Source organism: Dioscorea cayenensis, chromosome 2 (assembly GCF_009730915.1).
Source record: "Dioscorea cayenensis subsp. rotundata cultivar TDr96_F1 chromosome 2, TDr96_F1_v2_PseudoChromosome.rev07_lg8_w22 25.fasta, whole genome shotgun sequence".
Taxonomy (NCBI): Eukaryota; Viridiplantae; Streptophyta; class Magnoliopsida; order Dioscoreales; family Dioscoreaceae; genus Dioscorea; species Dioscorea cayenensis.
This window is the reverse complement of record NC_052472.1, coordinates 1,234,494-1,254,232: the sequence shown is the minus strand read 5'-3', so window position 1 is coordinate 1,254,232 and position 19,739 is coordinate 1,234,494. Positions and strand designations below refer to the sequence as shown.

The following is a 19,739-nucleotide window of genomic DNA, read 5'->3' as shown; positions in this document are numbered from 1 at the left end:
ATTATATATGAAGAGTCACCCGTGGACACATGCTATCCAACAGATGAAAGCAACCTGGGCTTGGGATCATCATCAGTGAATCAACTCAGTGATGGTGATACAACTCAGGTTGAAAGTGATAGTAGAGAAGGTATTGATGTCGATGTTAACTCAAGTGAGGAATCACCTCAGATTATTGAAGGACATTAATGAGAGCTGCACATTTGCTCTCAATGTATTTGATCCATCCACATATGAAGAGGCAATTAAGTCTGAGGTGTGGAGAGAGAAGCAATGAGAGAAGAACTGAATGCTATTGAGGTAAATGGCACCTGGAAATTGATAGAACTCCCACCTAACAAGAAAATTGTGTTGTTAAAGTGGGTGTAAAAGATGAAGTATCTCTCAGATGGAAGGATTCAAGACATAAAGCCCGTTTAGTTTCTAAGGGTTATACTCAAAAGGCTAGAATTAATTTCCATGAAATCTATGCACCAGTCGCTAGAATGGAGACGGTGCGACTCCTCCTTGCCATTGCTGAGCAGAGAAGATGGCCAGTGTATCAGTTTGGCATCAAATCCACGTTTTTGAATGGAGAAATATATGAGGAGGTGTATGTTGAACAACCACTTGGCTATGAGAAAGAGGAAGAAGAAAACAAGGTGTTCAGACTTAAAAAAGGGCACTGTATGGCCTAAAACAAGCTCTTAGAGCTTGGTATTCTAAAATTGATGGCTATCTTCAGAGTAAAGGCTTTATTAGAAGTGTGAATGAGCATACTCTCGATAAATGAAATGATGAATATGGTAATTTACTGCCGGTGAGTATTTATGTGGATGATATCATATCATCTAGCTATTTAAGTTCATCACAAGCAATGGTAAATGTTTTCAAACTAGAGATGAAAGATTGTTTTGAAATGTCAAATTTAGGACTGCTAAATTACTTTTTAGGCTTGGAGGTGAAATAGACAGAAGGAGAAATATTCATTACTCAGAGAAGGTATGCAGAGGAGACATTAAAATTGTTTATGATGCATAAATGAAAGATGGTATGTACTCCCATGAATAGCAGTGAGAAATTAAAAAGCAATGATGAATCCATAACTGCAGATCCAAAGGTTTATAGAAGCTTGATAGGAAGACTCTTGTATCTAACACACTCGCCCAGATATAACTTTTACTGTGAATTTACTATCCAGATTTGTTAGCAAGCCCACCAGAATGCATCTTGGGGCTACGAAACATCTGTTGAGATATATAGCAAGTACAAGTAATTTTGGTATGAAGTATACTGAAGTTGAAGATTGGAAATTGAGAGGTTTTAGTAACAACGATTGGGAAAGCTCAATTGAAGACAGATGTAGTACTTCAGGCATGGTTTTTTATCTTGGTTCAGGAGCCATCTCATGGAGCTCTAAGAAATATGATGTAACTGCACTCTCTACAAACGAGGCCGAATATATGTTGCTATTGCAACAACCTGTCAAGGGGTATGGTTAAAGAGAGTGCTGGAGGAATATTGTGGTATGAAGATCAATGAAGCTGTTGAGATTTGGTGTGATAACCGATCTGCTATTGAGATAGCTAAAACCCCTACACATCATGGAAGAACAAAACATATTGACATTCATTTTCATTTCATTCGAGGTTTAGTTGCAAATGGATCGATAGTGTTGAAGCATTGCAAATCAGAAGAATAGAAGGCAGACATACTCACAAAATCTCTGCCTGTGAAGAAGCACCATTATTTAAGAGCTTTGTTAGGAGTTGAAGACTTTTCAAGCAGGGAAGGATGTTGCAAGTTGCTTGAAAATATTTTAGGTGGAGTTGACTGGTCAATAATGAAGGAAATTGAATTGGAAGGAGTTTCAGAAGCAGCTGACTTATCAACTGGGCAATGAATGCCCAGATTCTCCACTCAACTTTAAAGGCCACTCAGTTTGCCTCACCGCCATTACATCCAATGGAAGCATGGAGTTGTGATCTTCATTGTATTGACAATGTCTTAATTATGCTATATTTTGTAATAGGTTAAGATTAAAAGCTACTTTTTGTATTGGGACTGTAACATGATGACGGAAAACTTTTGAAAATGTTTTTAATGGATGGTTCTCTGCCCAGTAGTAACTGAGCAAGATATTCATAAAGTTTGTTCTCCATTTATAAGTTTTTTTTACAGAACAACAATCCTCTTCAACATTGTATCATTTTGATCACCGAAGATTTGAAGTTAGATCCTAGAACAAAAACAACATGAATCAAATGTCTATATATATTCACACATACGAAAATAAAATATAGGAATTTTATTCTTCAATTTCTCTTGATTGACTTTTCATGGTTGATAAAAATTAAATTTCTTATTGTAGTAAAGCACTAGCTAGCATCAAAGTTGCAGTAGAACTACTATAGCAATTTCTTGGAAGCTATATAGGCACAGACGGGCATGTAAATAAAAAAGAAAAATCATTGTTTTGCCATAGTTTATCGAGAACTTCACTCCCAGTGTCTTAAGGTTTAATTGCAAGGTCTAAACACACCCGTGTTCAATAATCAAGGAATAAAAAGACTAGTCGCAATTTTGTTAGGGACTTTTGCACTTTGTTCAATCTTTTGCACCTATTTTGCAAGTAGCCCATCTAACGTTTAAAGGAGTTATTGTGATAGATCTCAGATGGCTTCAGCGGCATCACTTGGACGAGATATATATATATATATATATATTGGGAGCAATGTCGAGTCCCCAAAAAAGTGTTTCCATCAATTGGCCTTGGAATTCAAGGGAACTTTACATTATGTTTTATTTTATTGTCTTTTACTTGGTTGTTAATGGAGAACATCTAGCTAAGATGAGGAACTAAACTCCTTGGGTATCCGGATACTTGAGCTCTAGTATAAAAGTGTAATTTAATACTTTTATACTGGTTTTATATATTTGTTTGCAATTTGTCTATGTGAGCTTTAATGCTTAAACCAAAATTATAGCAAGAGCTTTGATTCATATTTAAGTTGCGCATGAAATTGAAATATCTTTATGTATAGATCTCGTATAATTGAAGGAAGTTGTAGAAATTTAGTGTCACAACTCTTCCGAATTAAAATTAGGGATCAGTGGAATGTTTTTAATCCTATTAGAGTGATTCATAGGACGTAATGCAATGGTACATAGGTCAGATTAGAAAAATATTTCAATTGATCTTTGTATGAAATTAGGTGCTAGCTAGTAGTCTCGAGAGAGGTATTAATTAATTAGCATAAACTAAGCATCTCCATGGTCCAAACAATCAAGCTTTCATTCGATTAGAATTTAGGTATTGTCTTTCATTTTATTTATCTTCTAATCACTTAGTTTATATATACTTTAATTCTATTTAATTTTGATTTAGCAACCTGATTAATCTATAGTAAAAAAATATAAGAGGAGTTACTACTAGTAATTCTAATCCTTGTGGGATTCATCTTATTTGTAAAGCACAATCTATTATTTGACCGACTAATACACTTACTAATAACTTGCATGTTAGTGGTATACAATTAATTAATTACATATCTTCTATATATTATAAAAAGAGAAAAAAAAAATATTTCCACATAATTAATTTTAAAGATAAGCCTAAGTCTCTTGCATACTTTAACTCTTCGCTGGGACCACTAAGGTGAGGAAATCGGGAGCGATTAGGCCTCATGACATAATACGTATATATACATATACTTTTTAAGGATATGTACAAAACTATAGAGCTGTCATGCATGATATAATTTATGAAATGGATATATATATATATATGCACATAAATTAAAACACATAAATACTCCAGACAAGTTTTCCTTGTAGCAATATGCAAATAGTCTCCTATGCATGGATATGAATAACATTTAAAGCAAGAAGATAAGTATATATCTATACACATCTCATGAATGAAAGAAAAAGCCAAGCAACTTTTTATCAACTCTGATCACTATATATACACATCTTCTCAACCTCATCCATTTGACATCATGCATCTACAGACCCTAATTCCATCAAACACAAACATGAAGTTCCTCCTCCTCTCTGTCATCCTATCCATCATCACCGTTGCCACAGCACATGACTACAACGTCTGTGACACCGATGGCAATCCTCTAGTTCCCGGCGTTCAGTACTACATTGTCCCGGGGATCACCGATGATGCCGGAGGGCTCACTCTGGAAAGCAACAATGGTTCATGCCCTCTCAATGTAGCTCAATCTCCCAATAATGGAGACTTAGGCTTACCTGTGATCTTCACTATTGCAAACCCTCATAAGGACCTTATTGGTCTTGGAGATAACATATACATTTCCTTTTCGACTTCGATGTGCGCAGAGTCGACGGGCTGGAGGATCACAGGTCCTGATGAAGTTTCCAACAGGTATCATGTTTCAACCTCAAAATATACAGGAAACCCTCTGCAAGGAACAGTGGACAATTGGTTCAGGATAGAACAGTATATGAATGTTTACAGGCTTGGCTTTTGCCCTAATGAGTGTCATGATCAGTGTGGTGTTCCTCAGTGTGGAGTTTTGAGTGTTGAGGTTGTGGAATGTCATCGTTGGTTGGTTTTGACTGGATCTAATGAGAGCTGTTTCCCAGTCCAGTTTAAAAGGGCATGAAAAAATTAAGCAACAATGTTTGGATGGAGGGAATGGAATATATGGAATAACCATGCATTATGTATGCATGTGATGGTTTAGTTTAATATGATACATAAACTTGATCATGTTAAAGTTGATCATATTACTGTGTTGTTTGATTTTCTTTATTTTTTATATTTTTTTGTGTTGCAAAACAGTGAATAAATCACCCAAAATATATTAAATAAGAAATAAATAAAATATAAAAGCTATGCAAGGGTAAAAATATATAACCGTGCAACAATACTATAACTAAAGATCATGGAGAAAGTAGAAACAAGTTGAACCACCAAGAAATAATTTAACTTAAAAAAATAAAAGAGAAATGAGCTAGACTAACATTCCCAAATATGATCATACACGGAATTCTAATAAGATTTCTCTCGCTCTTTTTAAATTATCATATTTTGAGGTTCTCTCTATATTTTTACCATCGTATTAGAAATTTTGTCAGTCATTTAATAATAAATTTAACTTTTAATTTAATGTGCTTGTACAATGTTAAATAAATCACAATCAACTATGCATTGAATTACATACTCTACTAATGGGGTTTTAATAGGGGTAGTTTTTGAAAAGTAATGAAATTTTTTTATAACATATAGGTAACCAACTAATTTTAACTAATTTTTTATAATCGGTGTGAATCAAGTAAATGTTACACGCAAAAAGGAACGGGAGGGAGTATTCAAATTGAAAATAAGTCCTATTTTAAGCTTAAAATAATTTTTAAATATTGAGGTTAATTATCTCCACCAAATGTTGCATTTTATATTTCTGTTGATGATTTATTTGTCTAGAATATTAACTAAGAATATAAACTAAGATCGACGTTCATATTAGACCTCAACATCATGTCACATTTGTGTATGAAATTTGTAAGTTTAAATGCATGATTAATTAATGCCTTCTCATCCTACTCATCAGTTTTTCTTTTTCAAGAAATAATTTATAAATAATCCATTAAGAAAAAAGCAATTTATAATTAATTTATATCATTAATAATTTTAATCAATTATATTGGTTCACAAAATTTATATAAATGAACAATATTAATCTATAATTTTTTTATATCTAATTTTATCATCATTTAATCTTTTTTTTTTTTTAAAGCTTATGTACACTTTGAATGTTATTTTGATTATTTTCTCTTTTGTCATTTGAGTAAAAGAGAACCAATTAGGATTTATCACAGCTCCCACACAAATGAGCAATTTAATATTAAACCAATAAGTGAAATGTGTGCATCTCCAATATAAGTTAGTCACTCTATGACCTATATATTCTTTTAACATCATTAGTGCTAAAAATGAAAGGAATGACGATGGATGGTTAATTAGCTGAAGTATTACTTCATTCAAGTTAACGTAATAAATTAGTCTCCAAACTATATATTCTTTTAGCGGTTTTGACGTACTCTGCTGTTGTATCACTTACATCTAATACCGCTTAATTTTCATCTAGCTGATCATATGTTCTTCTATTAATTTATATATTATATATATTGATAATTTATAAAAAAAAAATTATCCCAATATAGATGGGTATCTCTTATATATGACTTCTGTACTTTATTATAATATGAATCTACTCTTATGCCTTTAACTAATTGCACTCTTTCAAACTCTGGAAGGCATTTTTTTTTTAGACATATTTGTACATAGCCTTAATGTTGAGGTGATGGACAGTTGATAAGGCCAGCTAATATGCTTCACAAATTAATTAACTCGCAAGAAGTGATAGTGTAAAAAGCAATCTAATAAGAATACAAGGATTTAACTTATACGTTCATGGGCAGAGACGATGAGAAAATTTCACTATAATGTTGAAAATTATGTGTACAACTTTTACAAAGCTTAAATCTACCACATTAATTAAAGCTTCACAAACAAAAAAAGAAATTGCTGACAAATTAAGCTTACAAGTATGTTAAATCAAGCTCAATTAATCCTCTTCTTTAGTAGATTAAAGGAACAAACCAAGCTTCTTGGATTTTTCAAGTAAATCACAGTTTGCATATGTCTCCATATTACTATCAATCGCAACATAAAAAAATAACAATATTTAATAGGACACATGTCAAAATATGATAAGGATGACCAATGAATATCCTAGTTAGGGAACCAGGCAAGATGATTTCTTCCGTGTATAATGCTTGTGTTCTTTAGTTAAAATTCATGAGAGTTACATGGATTTAAACACACCCATGCATGCAGTAACAATAACCATGTAAAATACCCATGTTGAAAATTTCGCAAATCGCATTCATAGCACTTAGAAATGTGATTGTATTTGTCTTAATTAGCCAAGATAAATAATAATAATAATAATAATACATAATAGAAAATAAATATCACTATATCCGCTGCATCTTAAAAACATAATCAAAGCAGAAGTAAATATCACTATTTTGTTTTACCTCTTATTTCATTATCTCATACATATCTTCTTTAAAAAAAAAAAATTGATATTTTGACATAATTTTAAAGGTATTTAAGTTTTCCCTTAACAACATGTACAAACCACCTCATATACACACATGGAAAATTTTTAATTATGTTTTAAAAGAAAAACCCTCAATCATGTTTTAATCAAATTAAGGCGAATTCTAAGCCTTTAAAAGAAGTAAAAGATACTATTACTTACCTATTTCCACAATTTTTAGGTTACATAATATATATATATATATATTAGGAAGAACATGCATGGCAGAGAATTGGCATATGATTTAGGTTTCATATATAATTAATATGTATAAATACATTTTAGGATGAATATGGGAGAGCGGCATATGTGTACAAAACTTTAGAGCTGTAATGCATGATATCATTTATGAAATGGATAACTCAAATAGATAATAGCTAGAGACACAAGACTACAATCCAAACAACTTTTCTTTTCTGCATGGTTGTATATATATATTCAACTAGTCTCATCCCACGTATGGACAACATCTAAAGCAAGATAGACATATGAATATGTACACATCTCATTTTCAATGTCAAAACAATAATTGAAAGCAAAAATCCAATCAACTTTTTATCAACTCTCTCTATAAATACATGCCTTCCCAACCTCATCAATTTGCCACCACCCAAATTAAAGAAAACCTAATACCATCAAACACAAACATGATCAAGCTCCTCCTCTTCCCAATCTTTCTCTCCATCATCACCATCACAGCAGCACAAAACATCTACGTCCTCGACACCGATGGCGAGCCGATAAGGACTGACAGACAGTACTACATCGTCCCCGGGAACACCGACGTTGCCGGAGGGTTCACTCTAGCAGGCAGGAATGGTTCATGCCCTCTCAGTATAGCTCAATCTCCTCAAGTAGGAGACTCAGGTATTCCAGTGACCTTCACTCGTGTAAGCCAAGACATTGTCACTATTAATTATGATGAAGACGTGAACATTGCATTTTCGACATCAACGACAACATGCGAGGCGTTCTCGACAGTCTGGAGGCTCGCCGAAGCCGATGAAGTCTTCAGCAGAGCATATGTTTCAACAGGAGGATATACAGGAGTCTCTGGAAATCAAGCATCACTGAACTTTTGGTTCAGGATAGAGAGACACATGGAAGTTTACAGGCTTGCCTTTTGCCCTACTGTGTGCAATGACTGTAATCCTACTTGTGGGCTTTTGAACGTTGACATTGTGGAAGATCAACGTTGGTTGAGTTTGTTTAGATATGATGAGAGTGTGCTTCCTGTCCAGTTTAGGAAGGCATGAGATCAAGAAATGAATAATTATGTAAGAGGGGATGGAATAAGCATGCATATATATATGTCATGCATGTTATCATGTGGTGGTTTGATAACATAACTAAATAAAGCTGATGATCATGTTACTAAATATGTTGTTCTTTGTTGTTATATATGGTTGATGATTTATATATTATTGTGTGGAATATGAAGTTAATTAGCTAGATGTCATATTTATTTGTGTTATTTGGATTTGATTATTCATCAACTTAACATCATGCCATGTTTGTGTGTCAATTTATAATTAAGTGGAATCTATATATGAATTAATGTATGATAGTTTTCATCCTAATTAATCAGCATTTTTTGTTAAGGAAGAATACATGAATAGTGTGCATTAAGAAAATAAATTTATTAGTTTATACGTAATAATAATTTTATTTTTTTATTGGTTCTCAAATTAAATACATATAAATAAATATTATTAATTAATAAAATTACTTAAATATTAGAATTGGCCGTTTTATATCTTTTTTGTCTCAATCTTTCCCAAAAAAAATAATAATAAATTAAATTTAAATTTAAGATTAATATAAAAATCTTGTATACTTAAATATTAGCACACTCTAATTCCAGCTCAAACGCAACTTTTTCTTGATCTATTGGATTAATCTATTTTTAATTTATACGTTTTTCTCCTTCATTTTGAACTTCCTCTGGTGTGTGTATATATATATATATATTAAATGTATCAACAATGCACATAAATAGCACTACCATATAACAAATCAATTTGAAGTAATCTGAATTAGGGATGGCAAAACTTATGCAAATCCGTGATTTATTACCTGATTTATTTCGATTAAGGCGAATTTTACCTTGCCCCACCCTGTTACTTTTCTCTGATAAAAAACTACTTAGTTATTATATATATATATATAAATTTATATTCACTTAATTATAATAATTGTGTGTTTGATTATATTTTAATGATTTATTAATAAAAAAATGTAATACTGAAAAAATTGTTTATTAATTTCCCTAAACAATTTTTTTAAAAAAAAATTTAGATGAATGTTGGAGTTGTGTTGTTATATATCTTATAATATTTTCATTTAATTTAGTATTATAAAATTTACAGGTAAATAAGCTAAAAATAGTTAAAATATTTAATTTAAAAAAAAATTACAATGGAACAAGAATGGACAAGATGAAAGTAAAATCTACAGAGACAATTATAATATTGAGAAGATAAAAATTAAAACAGACAATACAGAGAGGAATGCAATTATGTAGTTTCAAAATTTGCAGGTTAATTTCCGAGTTAATTACATGCATGCAGACTGTGTACAAGCAAAAATTGGAGACCCACAACTTCAATTCATCACCCTAAATTTTTCATGAACCCGTATCATCGGTAACGATGTTTTTGCAGCCCAAGATCGAAGCATGCTTCGTAGCGATAATCCGCCTTCCTGCCCTGATCTTAGGCCCCCAATTTTTTTCGGGTTTTGGAAGAAACCTCGCAATGTTGTTAGCTTGTGCTTTGCTAACAGCTCCGACGGCTTTTTTAAAATTCACCTGTAGAGTTTAACATTCATCTAATAAGAAAATAGCTTGATACATCGCGTACTTGTGTCAATTATCTGCTATCTATACAGACGTAATCTCATTTTATTGATGCAATGGAGGTTCATAAATTTCAATTAGATAGTGTTCTTGATCATTGGTTAAACAACAAAAGCATATCAGCAAAGAACTCACTTGCAGAGTTGGTTCCTTTGCAAGGATAGCTGCGCCAGGTTGATCTGATGGTTGATCTTTTACTTTCCGTGTTTTAACCTGAAATCATGACAATTTTAGTAGAAGTAAAAAACGAGAGACAAATTGAAAGAATGATCAAAATGAGTAGAATAATATTTCACCCAACAACGCATGATGTCCCAAATGACACTCATGGGCGCGTCTGATTTAAGCCCGAGCGGAGTAATGTGGGTGCCAGAGATGTGATACCCAGCGTTGATCACTGCAGAGCGGAACATGAGTGCCGAAGGGGAATCACACTTGACTGTTGCAGACAAGTTGTGGAGGTTGAGGAAAAGAGCGGCATCTGGCAATTCCTAAGCGACAAAAATCATATTGGTTCAATTAGCAAGGTGAAATTTGAGGATTGAATAGAAACTGACCAAAATGTGACATTGTACCTCGGAGATTGTTGTTAGTACAGCAGAGATTCTATCATACGCAGGATATCTATTCTTCATTGCTATAACATCTGATAATGTGGAAACAACCCAATCATGGTTATGGATTGGATCGGACCATATTGGCCCACCAATGGTGAATTTCCTTCCACAATCACCGCACTCTTTGTCGACAAGAGGACCGAATGCAGGAGCATATCTCACATTATTGTTCTAGGACACCGAGAAAAGGAAATGGGTTTGTGAAATGAGGTAAAATGAGTACTAAACAAAAAATGTACCTTCGTAAAAGTTCTGCCGAGACACTGCAGATGGAATGAATCACAACCAACACATTGGTAGACATATGAGAGTTTAAGAGGAGTCTCCTTCATGGCACTTCCAGACCTTTAGATTAAAAAACACATCATGTAATTGCTAATCACAAAAGAACTATTTATAAGAAATAGGAAACATACGTGAAAATGCGTACAAAGACCCGGATATAGAAATCCATATATACAGAGAGGACAGGAACAATGTGACGCTTATATCGATTTGCATGACTCTGATTAATGAAACCATGAAAGGTCAATTTTGAAAGGATAAGGAAATTAATAAAGCGAAAAATTAGATAAAAGACATCTCAAATACCTCAATTGATGCGAGAAGGATTCTCAAAAGCCATTTTCATGGCAGTATTTTTCCTTTCAGAGGGTATGAACCATACCTGTCTACCATTGTAACTCAAATAAGGATGGAGTAAACTAAAGTTCTATTTCAGAAGGTAAAGAAATACAGTAAAAACTAACTTGGAATAACAAACTTCCCGGTCATCCCCACAGAGCACCGCCATGTCGGTAGCTGTGCACATTAGCATGCCCCCATCGGCTACTGATTGAACTGCCGAATCCAAGAATATGGAAGGTGATCCGTACGGATCAATATCAACCTGAATAGTAATAATCATTACTTGCACACAATCAAGGAACACCAAAAAGATGGCGTAAGTGGAATACAAGAGTTACTGGAATTACATACAACATCAAATTCTTTTGGGTGGGTTAACATGTGAACTCGAGCATCCACAAGATGAACTTCCACTTTTGAACTTGCTACAGAGCCATTAAATTGTATGTTCCTCTTGCAAGCATCAACAGAAGCTGTTCAAAAATCAAGCCATGTACTTTAACAAATTCAATCCATAACAACTTCCTTAGGAAGCAAGACAACAGGGCAGGATATGATCCTAGAGGGAAAAAAAAGCAGATTAAAAGCACCTTTATCGCTATCTAGGGCAATGACTTGGCTTATGCCTTCTACTTCTTGGGCATAACGTATCGCTCTTAATCCCAAGCAGCCAAAAGCCTACACATAAATGATAAGTGAAATACACTACATGTTTGAGCCAGCTTTTTATACCCATTGCTATGCTTCATAAGACAAGTCCTAGAAAAAATTTTTGAATATATTGTACCTCAAGAACCATTGGTTCTTTAAGTTCTTGATGGCTCTTAAGTGGATCATTTACATTCTCCCTACAGAACTTTGAAGCATGTTCTTCCTTGCGTTTGGCAATAAATGTCCGCAAAACAGCAATAGACATGTCTCTGTTGTTAACCTGATTAAGTAAAAACAATGTTTCAATGTATACTCTAGATGCTGGCCCTTATCAAAATTCAGAAATCCAAAGCACAATTTACTCAGAGGCAACTCAAAGTAGTGGCAAAACAAACCAAATGATCAGTACTATTTAATTAACAATTCAACATTCAAGAATTATTAAGAATATAAAGCAAAAGAATGAATATAGTTAAGTATCTAATTTCTACCTAGTTTGACATAGGAATATGTAATTCCACTGAGACGAAGTTCACAAGAGCAGCAACTGAAAACCATCACAGTAGGCAAACAAAGCCAATCAAAAAGATCAAATTTTGACAAATGGGTATTCAATGAAAACACCAGAACAATAAATTGTAAACCATAGGAACACCAAAAACAGCTACATTTAAAATTAAAATGATCAAAAAGTGAACCAGAGAACAAGTTTAAAAAGAAAATCTATACAAACACAAGCCAATCCATTTAAGCAACACAACGACACAACCAATTAAAACATCAAAAAAACACCCCAAGAAAAAGGGCACATTTTTTTATGAGAAAGGAATGATTTTTACGAGAAAGAAGGACCTGAGCCTTGTTGCAGAAAACGCCATTACTGTCATCCAAGAGGACCTGAGCTTCCCCTTCCTTGATGACTCTACAACCTTCAATCTCCAACGCCAGGTTGGATCTTTCAGAGTTCTGAGCAGAAGAAAAGAAGGAAAGATTTGATTTTGATGGTTTCCGAGGCAATTTGAAGGCTGTTCCAACAATGAAACGCATCGGAAGAACTCCAGAGCTTGATCTGTGGATCAATGGCGATTGCCAAAAGCTCTGCGTCGGTTTGTGAAGGTTTTAGTGAAGATGAGCAATGTTCCTCATGGGCTCAAACAAATTGGGCCCAAGATCTTAGCCCAAGCCCAATTACATTGGGCTAAAATTTTCAAATCAAGTGCAAAGAGGGTGAATCTTGGTTTATTTCTTACTATTTTAAATCATACAAAAAATAATATATATGATTTTAAATACTAATTATCTATTTTTGAGCCCATATATTTTTATAATTTAGTCTTGTATTATTATCTTATGTTTAATTTATAATTAATTTATTATATCTATTATTTAAAATCTCTAATTTTTATCTTTAAGTGTATCTTATATTTTTTTACATCTTATTTACTTAGAAAAACCAATGTAGTTCTACAAGAGAACTCATTACAAGACTCAATAATAAAAAACCAAGAAATGGGTGAAAAAAAATAGGTATAATTAATGAGTAATAATAATATAATGATTTATATCTTTAAATAAAAAAAAAGACAAAAGATAATATTATATATTTGAAATTCTAATTGAAACCAATTTCAAAGAATAGTAAAGTTTTATAGGGTCTTTTACTCTAGTAAAAGGAGAATTATATGAGATTACTTGTTGCGACCTAACTAAGATATTTACATGCAAAACTTTGGCTATAAAATAAGCAAAGCACTATGTGTTGATTATTTAATGTTTTAAGCAATGATATATTATATATATAGCTATTTGGTGTCTTATTTTCTTATATCAATAAAGTTATATTAATCTCATTTTATTATATAAGTTTTTTTGAGTTCATGCCTTGCCTTGTTCTTGACAAAGTGTTTTAATTAACATCTGAAAAATAATTATATAATTAACTTTAGCAATAATCTTATTCGGTTGAGTCAGTTAAATGTTAAAAATGCATTCATCCTTGTTATTTAGGGCTTGATGACATCTATGAGACGTTTTTTCTAACAAGTACTGGACTAAGAAAAGACTAAAGGTTGTCAACAGCGCCGGTCATCATTGCTCTTGATCACATCTTCATTGTCTAAACCAATGGTTAAGTATATATATATATATATATATCCCCATCTCACTTTGGTGTGGATTAATATGAAATAACTTTCACCTTTCTTACAATAGAGTATAGTGTATCTTATATTTTCACTATTTTATTTTATATTATAACATAAGAGTTGCTCTTATTCTTAAAAACACAAGATGCACATCACCTTGTTGGCAAGTCTTTTTCTCTGTATTTTTTATTATTCTTATGATGAAATTTTGTTTAGGAGACCAAAGATCTCTCCATCGAGTGGAAGAGTTCCTAATGTGTGGGAGGAGGCTCAAGATTGATCCCCAGAAGCACGTATGAGGAATTAATTATGTGCCTCCGCTATGAGAGAGCACGTATAATGCATGTAGAAAAATTAATTGTGTCTGGGTATGTAGCCCCTTTGACCAAGCATTGAAAAATTAACTTTATACCTATGTGTGCTAGTTCTTAGATCATGCAGTCGCCCAAACAAATATCAAAGAACATACTTTATCCTACTAATACCGAGCCTCTAACCCAAAGTAATTTACCCACTTTGTAAAAAAAAAAAAAAAATCAAAATACAGATGTCTCTATGTCTTCATTAGAGAAGATTTTTATGAAAGAGTAAATAGCATTTAATACACATTATTAAATTTAATACCGAACATATGGGTATGAGAAATATAGATCTCATCAAGTGTATGGTTATGAGTCCAAACTAATCTCATCAATAGATCTCATTCTTTTCCAGTGTTTGGTTATTAGCTCAAACTAATCTAATTAACCTAAATCCAAAGTTAATACCTAGCTAATAAAAAAACCTTTAATAATCTTGTAATTTAATCTTAATTGAAAATTATATTTTAAAAAAAAATTCTCATTCAATTGGGCTCAGATCCACCTATAGCAGACCCACTCAAGCTCAAACTTAGATCAACCCGGCCAAGCTCAATTAAATAAGTTTTTGGTTCACTTAAATTTGACTAATAAAGTTTGGTTTTCTTCACATGGAAAATAAAAAATTATAATAACAGCTTTATTTTTCATTTTATTTTCTTAATAATTAAGTTTTCTAAATTTAAAGGCATCCTTCTCTAAATTCACATGTTTAAGTGTGCTCATCCCTCATATCTCACTAGTCACATCTTATCTTTCTCTCCAAAAATTTATGATCATGTGAGTAGTGACCCATCTTATCACAACTTGTCATCCATCTTGTAAATGTTGCCCATACCTCAATGCACAAATTTCTAAGTTGCTCATCAACTCTCATGTATATTCCATTTCTCATTTCATTTTCAAACCCTTTTGACATTCAATTAATTCTCTCATTTACTTCCACAGTTCCACTACTTCAACTTCCACCATGATCCAACCATACATGATTTTTATCTATTTTTCTATTTTTCATATTAACTTATATATGGTTGGTAGAGGTGAAGAGTTTTGTCTCCAATGCCTTAATGAAGTGAATTCTTACATTTAAGTAGTTGATGTTAACTTTTTTTTAAATTTATTTGTGACAATTGATTATATTGAAATAATAATTATCAATTAATTAGAAGGAAGCAGAAAAAAATAATTGGAAATTTTTTTTTAGACAATAATAAGATCTTCCCTAAAACTTGAGAGATCAATGAAATTCAAACCTATATAAACTTTGTAGCATTTGAATATTTTAATTAATAAAAATTTGCAATGCTTTCAATTGAAATTATTTTTATATAGAGGAATGCTTTCACTTGTTGAGTTTATTTTAAAAAACATAAACATATATATACATTACCAACCTCATTATAATTATCCATTTTTTAATATATATTTGTACAATTAATATAATTTATATAATTCTTGTCCAACTTGAAAATTGAGGGTTTGTAACTTAACCATATTTATTAAGACTACTATAATTAGCCAAGCTAAGCCACTTTTTAATCTCAATAATGATAAAATTATTAAATCTCACCTTTGTTCAATTGAACCTACATTCTTCATAACACTATCTTTTGTTTTGGCTCCATCAAATTGGTCAATTCTGAACTATAGTCGACTCAAGTAAAGATTGAGTTATGATTGTTTCACTTTATATTATTCAAAGTCAAACATTGCAAATCACAAATAATTTTTTTTAAAATAATACGAAATAAATAAGCAATGGTCGATTCATGTTTAAATTTTTTAACACAATCATTATGCTTATCTTATGTTCACATTAACTAAAATTTCTAATTTTTAACTTTGATCGCGTTGTAAAAATTCATTAAAAGAAAATACTTAGAATTCTTAATACTTTTATATATATAAATAATAAATGATCGGGATAAACAAATTGTCACCACAAATAAAAACTAGATTTCATAATATATATAATCCAAAATGATCCCATTGAAATTATTATTTTTATTATTAGTAATAAATAATAAATTATTAGATAAATAAATTGACACTCCAAATAAAACGAATTTCATAATATATATGACTCCAAATGATCCCATTGAAATTATTATTATGTTATTATTCGTATTATTATTATTATTAGTATTATTAAATATTGAAAGTGAAAATGGTGAACTTTATAGATAGATCAGTGAGGCTCAAATCAGTTTGACTGGTTTCAAAATGAGAAACAAGAAAAATAATGTTAACCTGCCTAAAAGTCTCTATGGAACTCCTTTTTATTTCGAGGCCTTTACTCAACTTGGATCAAAACAACACAGTATATTCACATCAATGAGATGCATGTGAAGTCAATCAAGGCTGCACCGTTCATATTTGCCCACTATAAAAGATTCATAAACATGCGCATGAGAAGATTTAATTAATCAGGACCATCCTACAGAGCTACTCCTATATATATCACAGCAATTAATTTCTTCTAAGGTTCAATATTCATAAATGTCTTTTTCATCCACATAATTAATTTTATTATAGAAAATTATTTGTTTAAGGAAATTATGTTTAATCAATATACAAAGGCAATAGTTTGGTTGGATGTGATTGTAGATATAATGTAATAACTTTTGGATTCCATGAAGTTGAAATGGAACTAATTTATATTGTAGAATGTACAAGCATTGAAAATAAAGAATTAATTAGTGGATATTTTTTTGTTGAGTATCTATAATTTTCTAGCATTTGATGATGACATCATTTAACTAAGTCAATCTAAATTAGTTATTGAGCTTAACTGCTTTTAATCTTGGAATGAGGGTGATTAATACTTGTAGGTCTGGTGCTAACTACTCATATATTGATATCGGAATGTTTAGAAAATCATTAATTAGTGATTCAGTGGTTTAGTCCTATATATAACATCGATTAATTCAATTTTTAAAGAATTACATTATGTTAGCGAATGAGTGAATCTGAAATAAATATAAAAATTAAGTGGTCATAACTTTTATAATAAGTAATATATTTTAAAAATTCTACAAAAGAAGCTAAATGCAGAATTCTACCATGTCCCAGCCCATGCGATAAGAAAGATTACAAACAAAAATTTTGCGATGATAAATCAAAACAAACCTGATAATGACTAAAAATAAATTACTCCAAATTATATTATTAAAATAAGGTGGATAAGCCACTCATTTCAACCAATATTGTGAAAGAGAAATTGATTTCCTCAACTTCTCACTTGGCAAAAGAGCAAGAGTTATCATCCCTTTGAATGTGAAAGATGATATACCTACATATATATATATCCTATATATATATACATACATACATATATTCCATAATATTTATAAGGAGAATCTTTTATTTATCTATTTATTGACATGAAGGTTTTCAAACCTGAGAGAAATCAAATCCAGATATAAATATACATGCACATATATTTACATCGATGCATGCTTTTGATCTCACACTCTCTCTATACATAAAGATATCTATATAAATATGTCATGCATGCATGTATATATATATATATGTGTGTATATCACCTCATTCACTCTCTCTGTGTGTATATATAAATATGTACATGCATGTATGCATATATGAATGCAAGTATATATATATATATATATAACGCTGATGTCTGATGTTGAGATGGAAGTATAACCCTGACTCATCTCTCATTATATATATAACTAGGTAAGTTAATTTGTGTATATATGAATATGTTGATGATTTTAATTAGAAAGAGAGAAGGAGAAGGAGAAGTGAAAAGAGGCAAAGGCAAAGGAAAGAGAAAAAAACCAGAGAGGGAGATAGGGGGACAAGGGATGAGATTGTGTGCTTGAAGTGGTTAAGGAGACAAACAAAGAGGTTCAATCAAAGGAACTATGTTTCATCATATTTACAATCTAAATATAAATATATATATAAATATATATATATATATAAAGAGAGAGAGAAAAGGTGAAGAATTAAGGTGATGAAGGTGAAAGAAAGAGGAGGATGAGGAAGGGACAAGAGGGCGGCAATGGCGGGAAGTTATACAAAGATGGTAAGGTGTGGGCGCCTACATGGCCTTCCCGCCAAATACTGAAAACGGGAATAATATAGTGACTAGTGTTACTAGTGTAGGCAGGCAGTAGTGTCGCTATCACTGTCTCTTTCTCTGTGTGTCAATGGACCTCTAACTGTAGGACCAGAACCTACTACTTTCTTTTCATTCATGCCTACCTTTGATCCCTTCCTTTCATTTCTTGTTGTCCTTATTTGTCAGAGAGGCAGACAATCAAAGAGACAGAGAGAGAGAAAGTTTGTACATGATCACCTTTTCACTTTTATTTAATCTTCCAATATTACTACATGGTAGTAATATATATATATATATATATATATATATATATATCTATTATGTACATCAATTAGAATTTTCAAATTAATTGTTAAGGAGAAAATAACTGAGGGACAGTAAAGTTGTGTACCAATATTTATTTGGTATTGTAAATCATAGAAAAATTACCTTCAAATGGAGGGAGGTAAACATTAATTACTTGAAACTCTCTCTCAATCTATGCGTGTTTTAATTTACTTGAAGCTCTTCTATCATTATATCTTGTTAATCTTTGTTATATATATATATATATAGAAAGAGAGAAAGAGAGAGAGAAAGAATTGTGATTTTCTTTTGCATGATTAGAAGGCTAATTAAGTTAACTTAGTGACTAGTATCTAATGGAACACCGAATAATTTTCATTAGGCTTAAGACTTATGTTTAGACTAAAACTTAAGATCAAAGAGAGATGTTTTGCTCGGTGACGCAATAGCTAATTATAAAGAAATACTAAAGAAAAGCAGAGATTGAGAGAAGAGTTACCACTTGCCCTTCATTAATTTCAACAAATTGACCATCATTTTATTACCATACATAATCTAGATGATGCTAATTTTTCTTAGCATTTCTGAGATATCATCAGTGTCATGCACAGTATATACATATAGGCATACACAGCGTCTTTGAATATTAAGAAAGTCTTTTTCCAAAATAATTTCACTTGTATGTACTTGGTTCACTGTTATATAATTAGATTAAAACATTGTAGAAGAAAATATAGTAGTGTTTAGGAATTATTTGTCACCATGCAATACGATGTTTAAGCAGTGGTGCTTAGTGTTGTAGATTTTTCACTTCTTAACTATAATGCTGGTAAAATCTCAATCTTTTTAATATAATTAATAAGCTGAAATATTAGGATATCCTTTGATTAATATACAGTGATATACACTATATCCACAATTGTGACAAGAGAATAAAAAAAAAAAGGGGGGCCTTTGGTTGTGAATGATGATTCTTGCTTTTAGTGAA

General features: G+C 31.6%; 3 protein-coding genes and 1 pseudogene across 3 annotated transcripts; 2 read left to right on the top strand and 2 right to left on the bottom strand.

Moving 5' to 3' along the window:
* Nucleotides 1–485: 485 nt before the first annotated feature.
* LOC120279290 (kunitz trypsin inhibitor 5-like) lies at nt 486–4,616 on the top strand. The gene is made up of 2 exons (XM_039286198.1): nt 486–641; nt 3,993–4,616. The coding sequence occupies exons 1-2, from the start codon at nt 486–488 to the stop codon at nt 4,614–4,616; spliced, it is 780 nt and encodes a 259-aa protein (XP_039142132.1).
* Nucleotides 4,617–7,768: 3,152 nt separating this feature from the next.
* On the top strand, nt 7,769–8,377 carry LOC120279283 (kunitz trypsin inhibitor 5-like). The gene has a single exon (XM_039286189.1). It carries the CDS (start codon nt 7,769–7,771, stop codon nt 8,375–8,377), a length of 609 nt encoding a protein of 202 aa, XP_039142123.1.
* Nucleotides 8,378–9,562: 1,185 nt separating this feature from the next.
* On the bottom strand, nt 9,563–11,880 carry LOC120269726 (annotated as a pseudogene).
* LOC120279271 (probable tRNA (guanine(26)-N(2))-dimethyltransferase 1) lies at nt 11,730–12,958 on the bottom strand. The gene is made up of 3 exons (XM_039286162.1): nt 12,726–12,958; nt 12,010–12,153; nt 11,730–11,900 (listed from the first exon to the last, which is right to left on the bottom strand). The coding sequence occupies exons 1-3, from the start codon at nt 12,918–12,920 to the stop codon at nt 11,730–11,732; spliced, it is 510 nt and encodes a 169-aa protein (XP_039142096.1). The 5' UTR covers nt 12,921–12,958.
* Between the last annotated feature and the right edge of the window lie 6,781 nt (nt 12,959–19,739).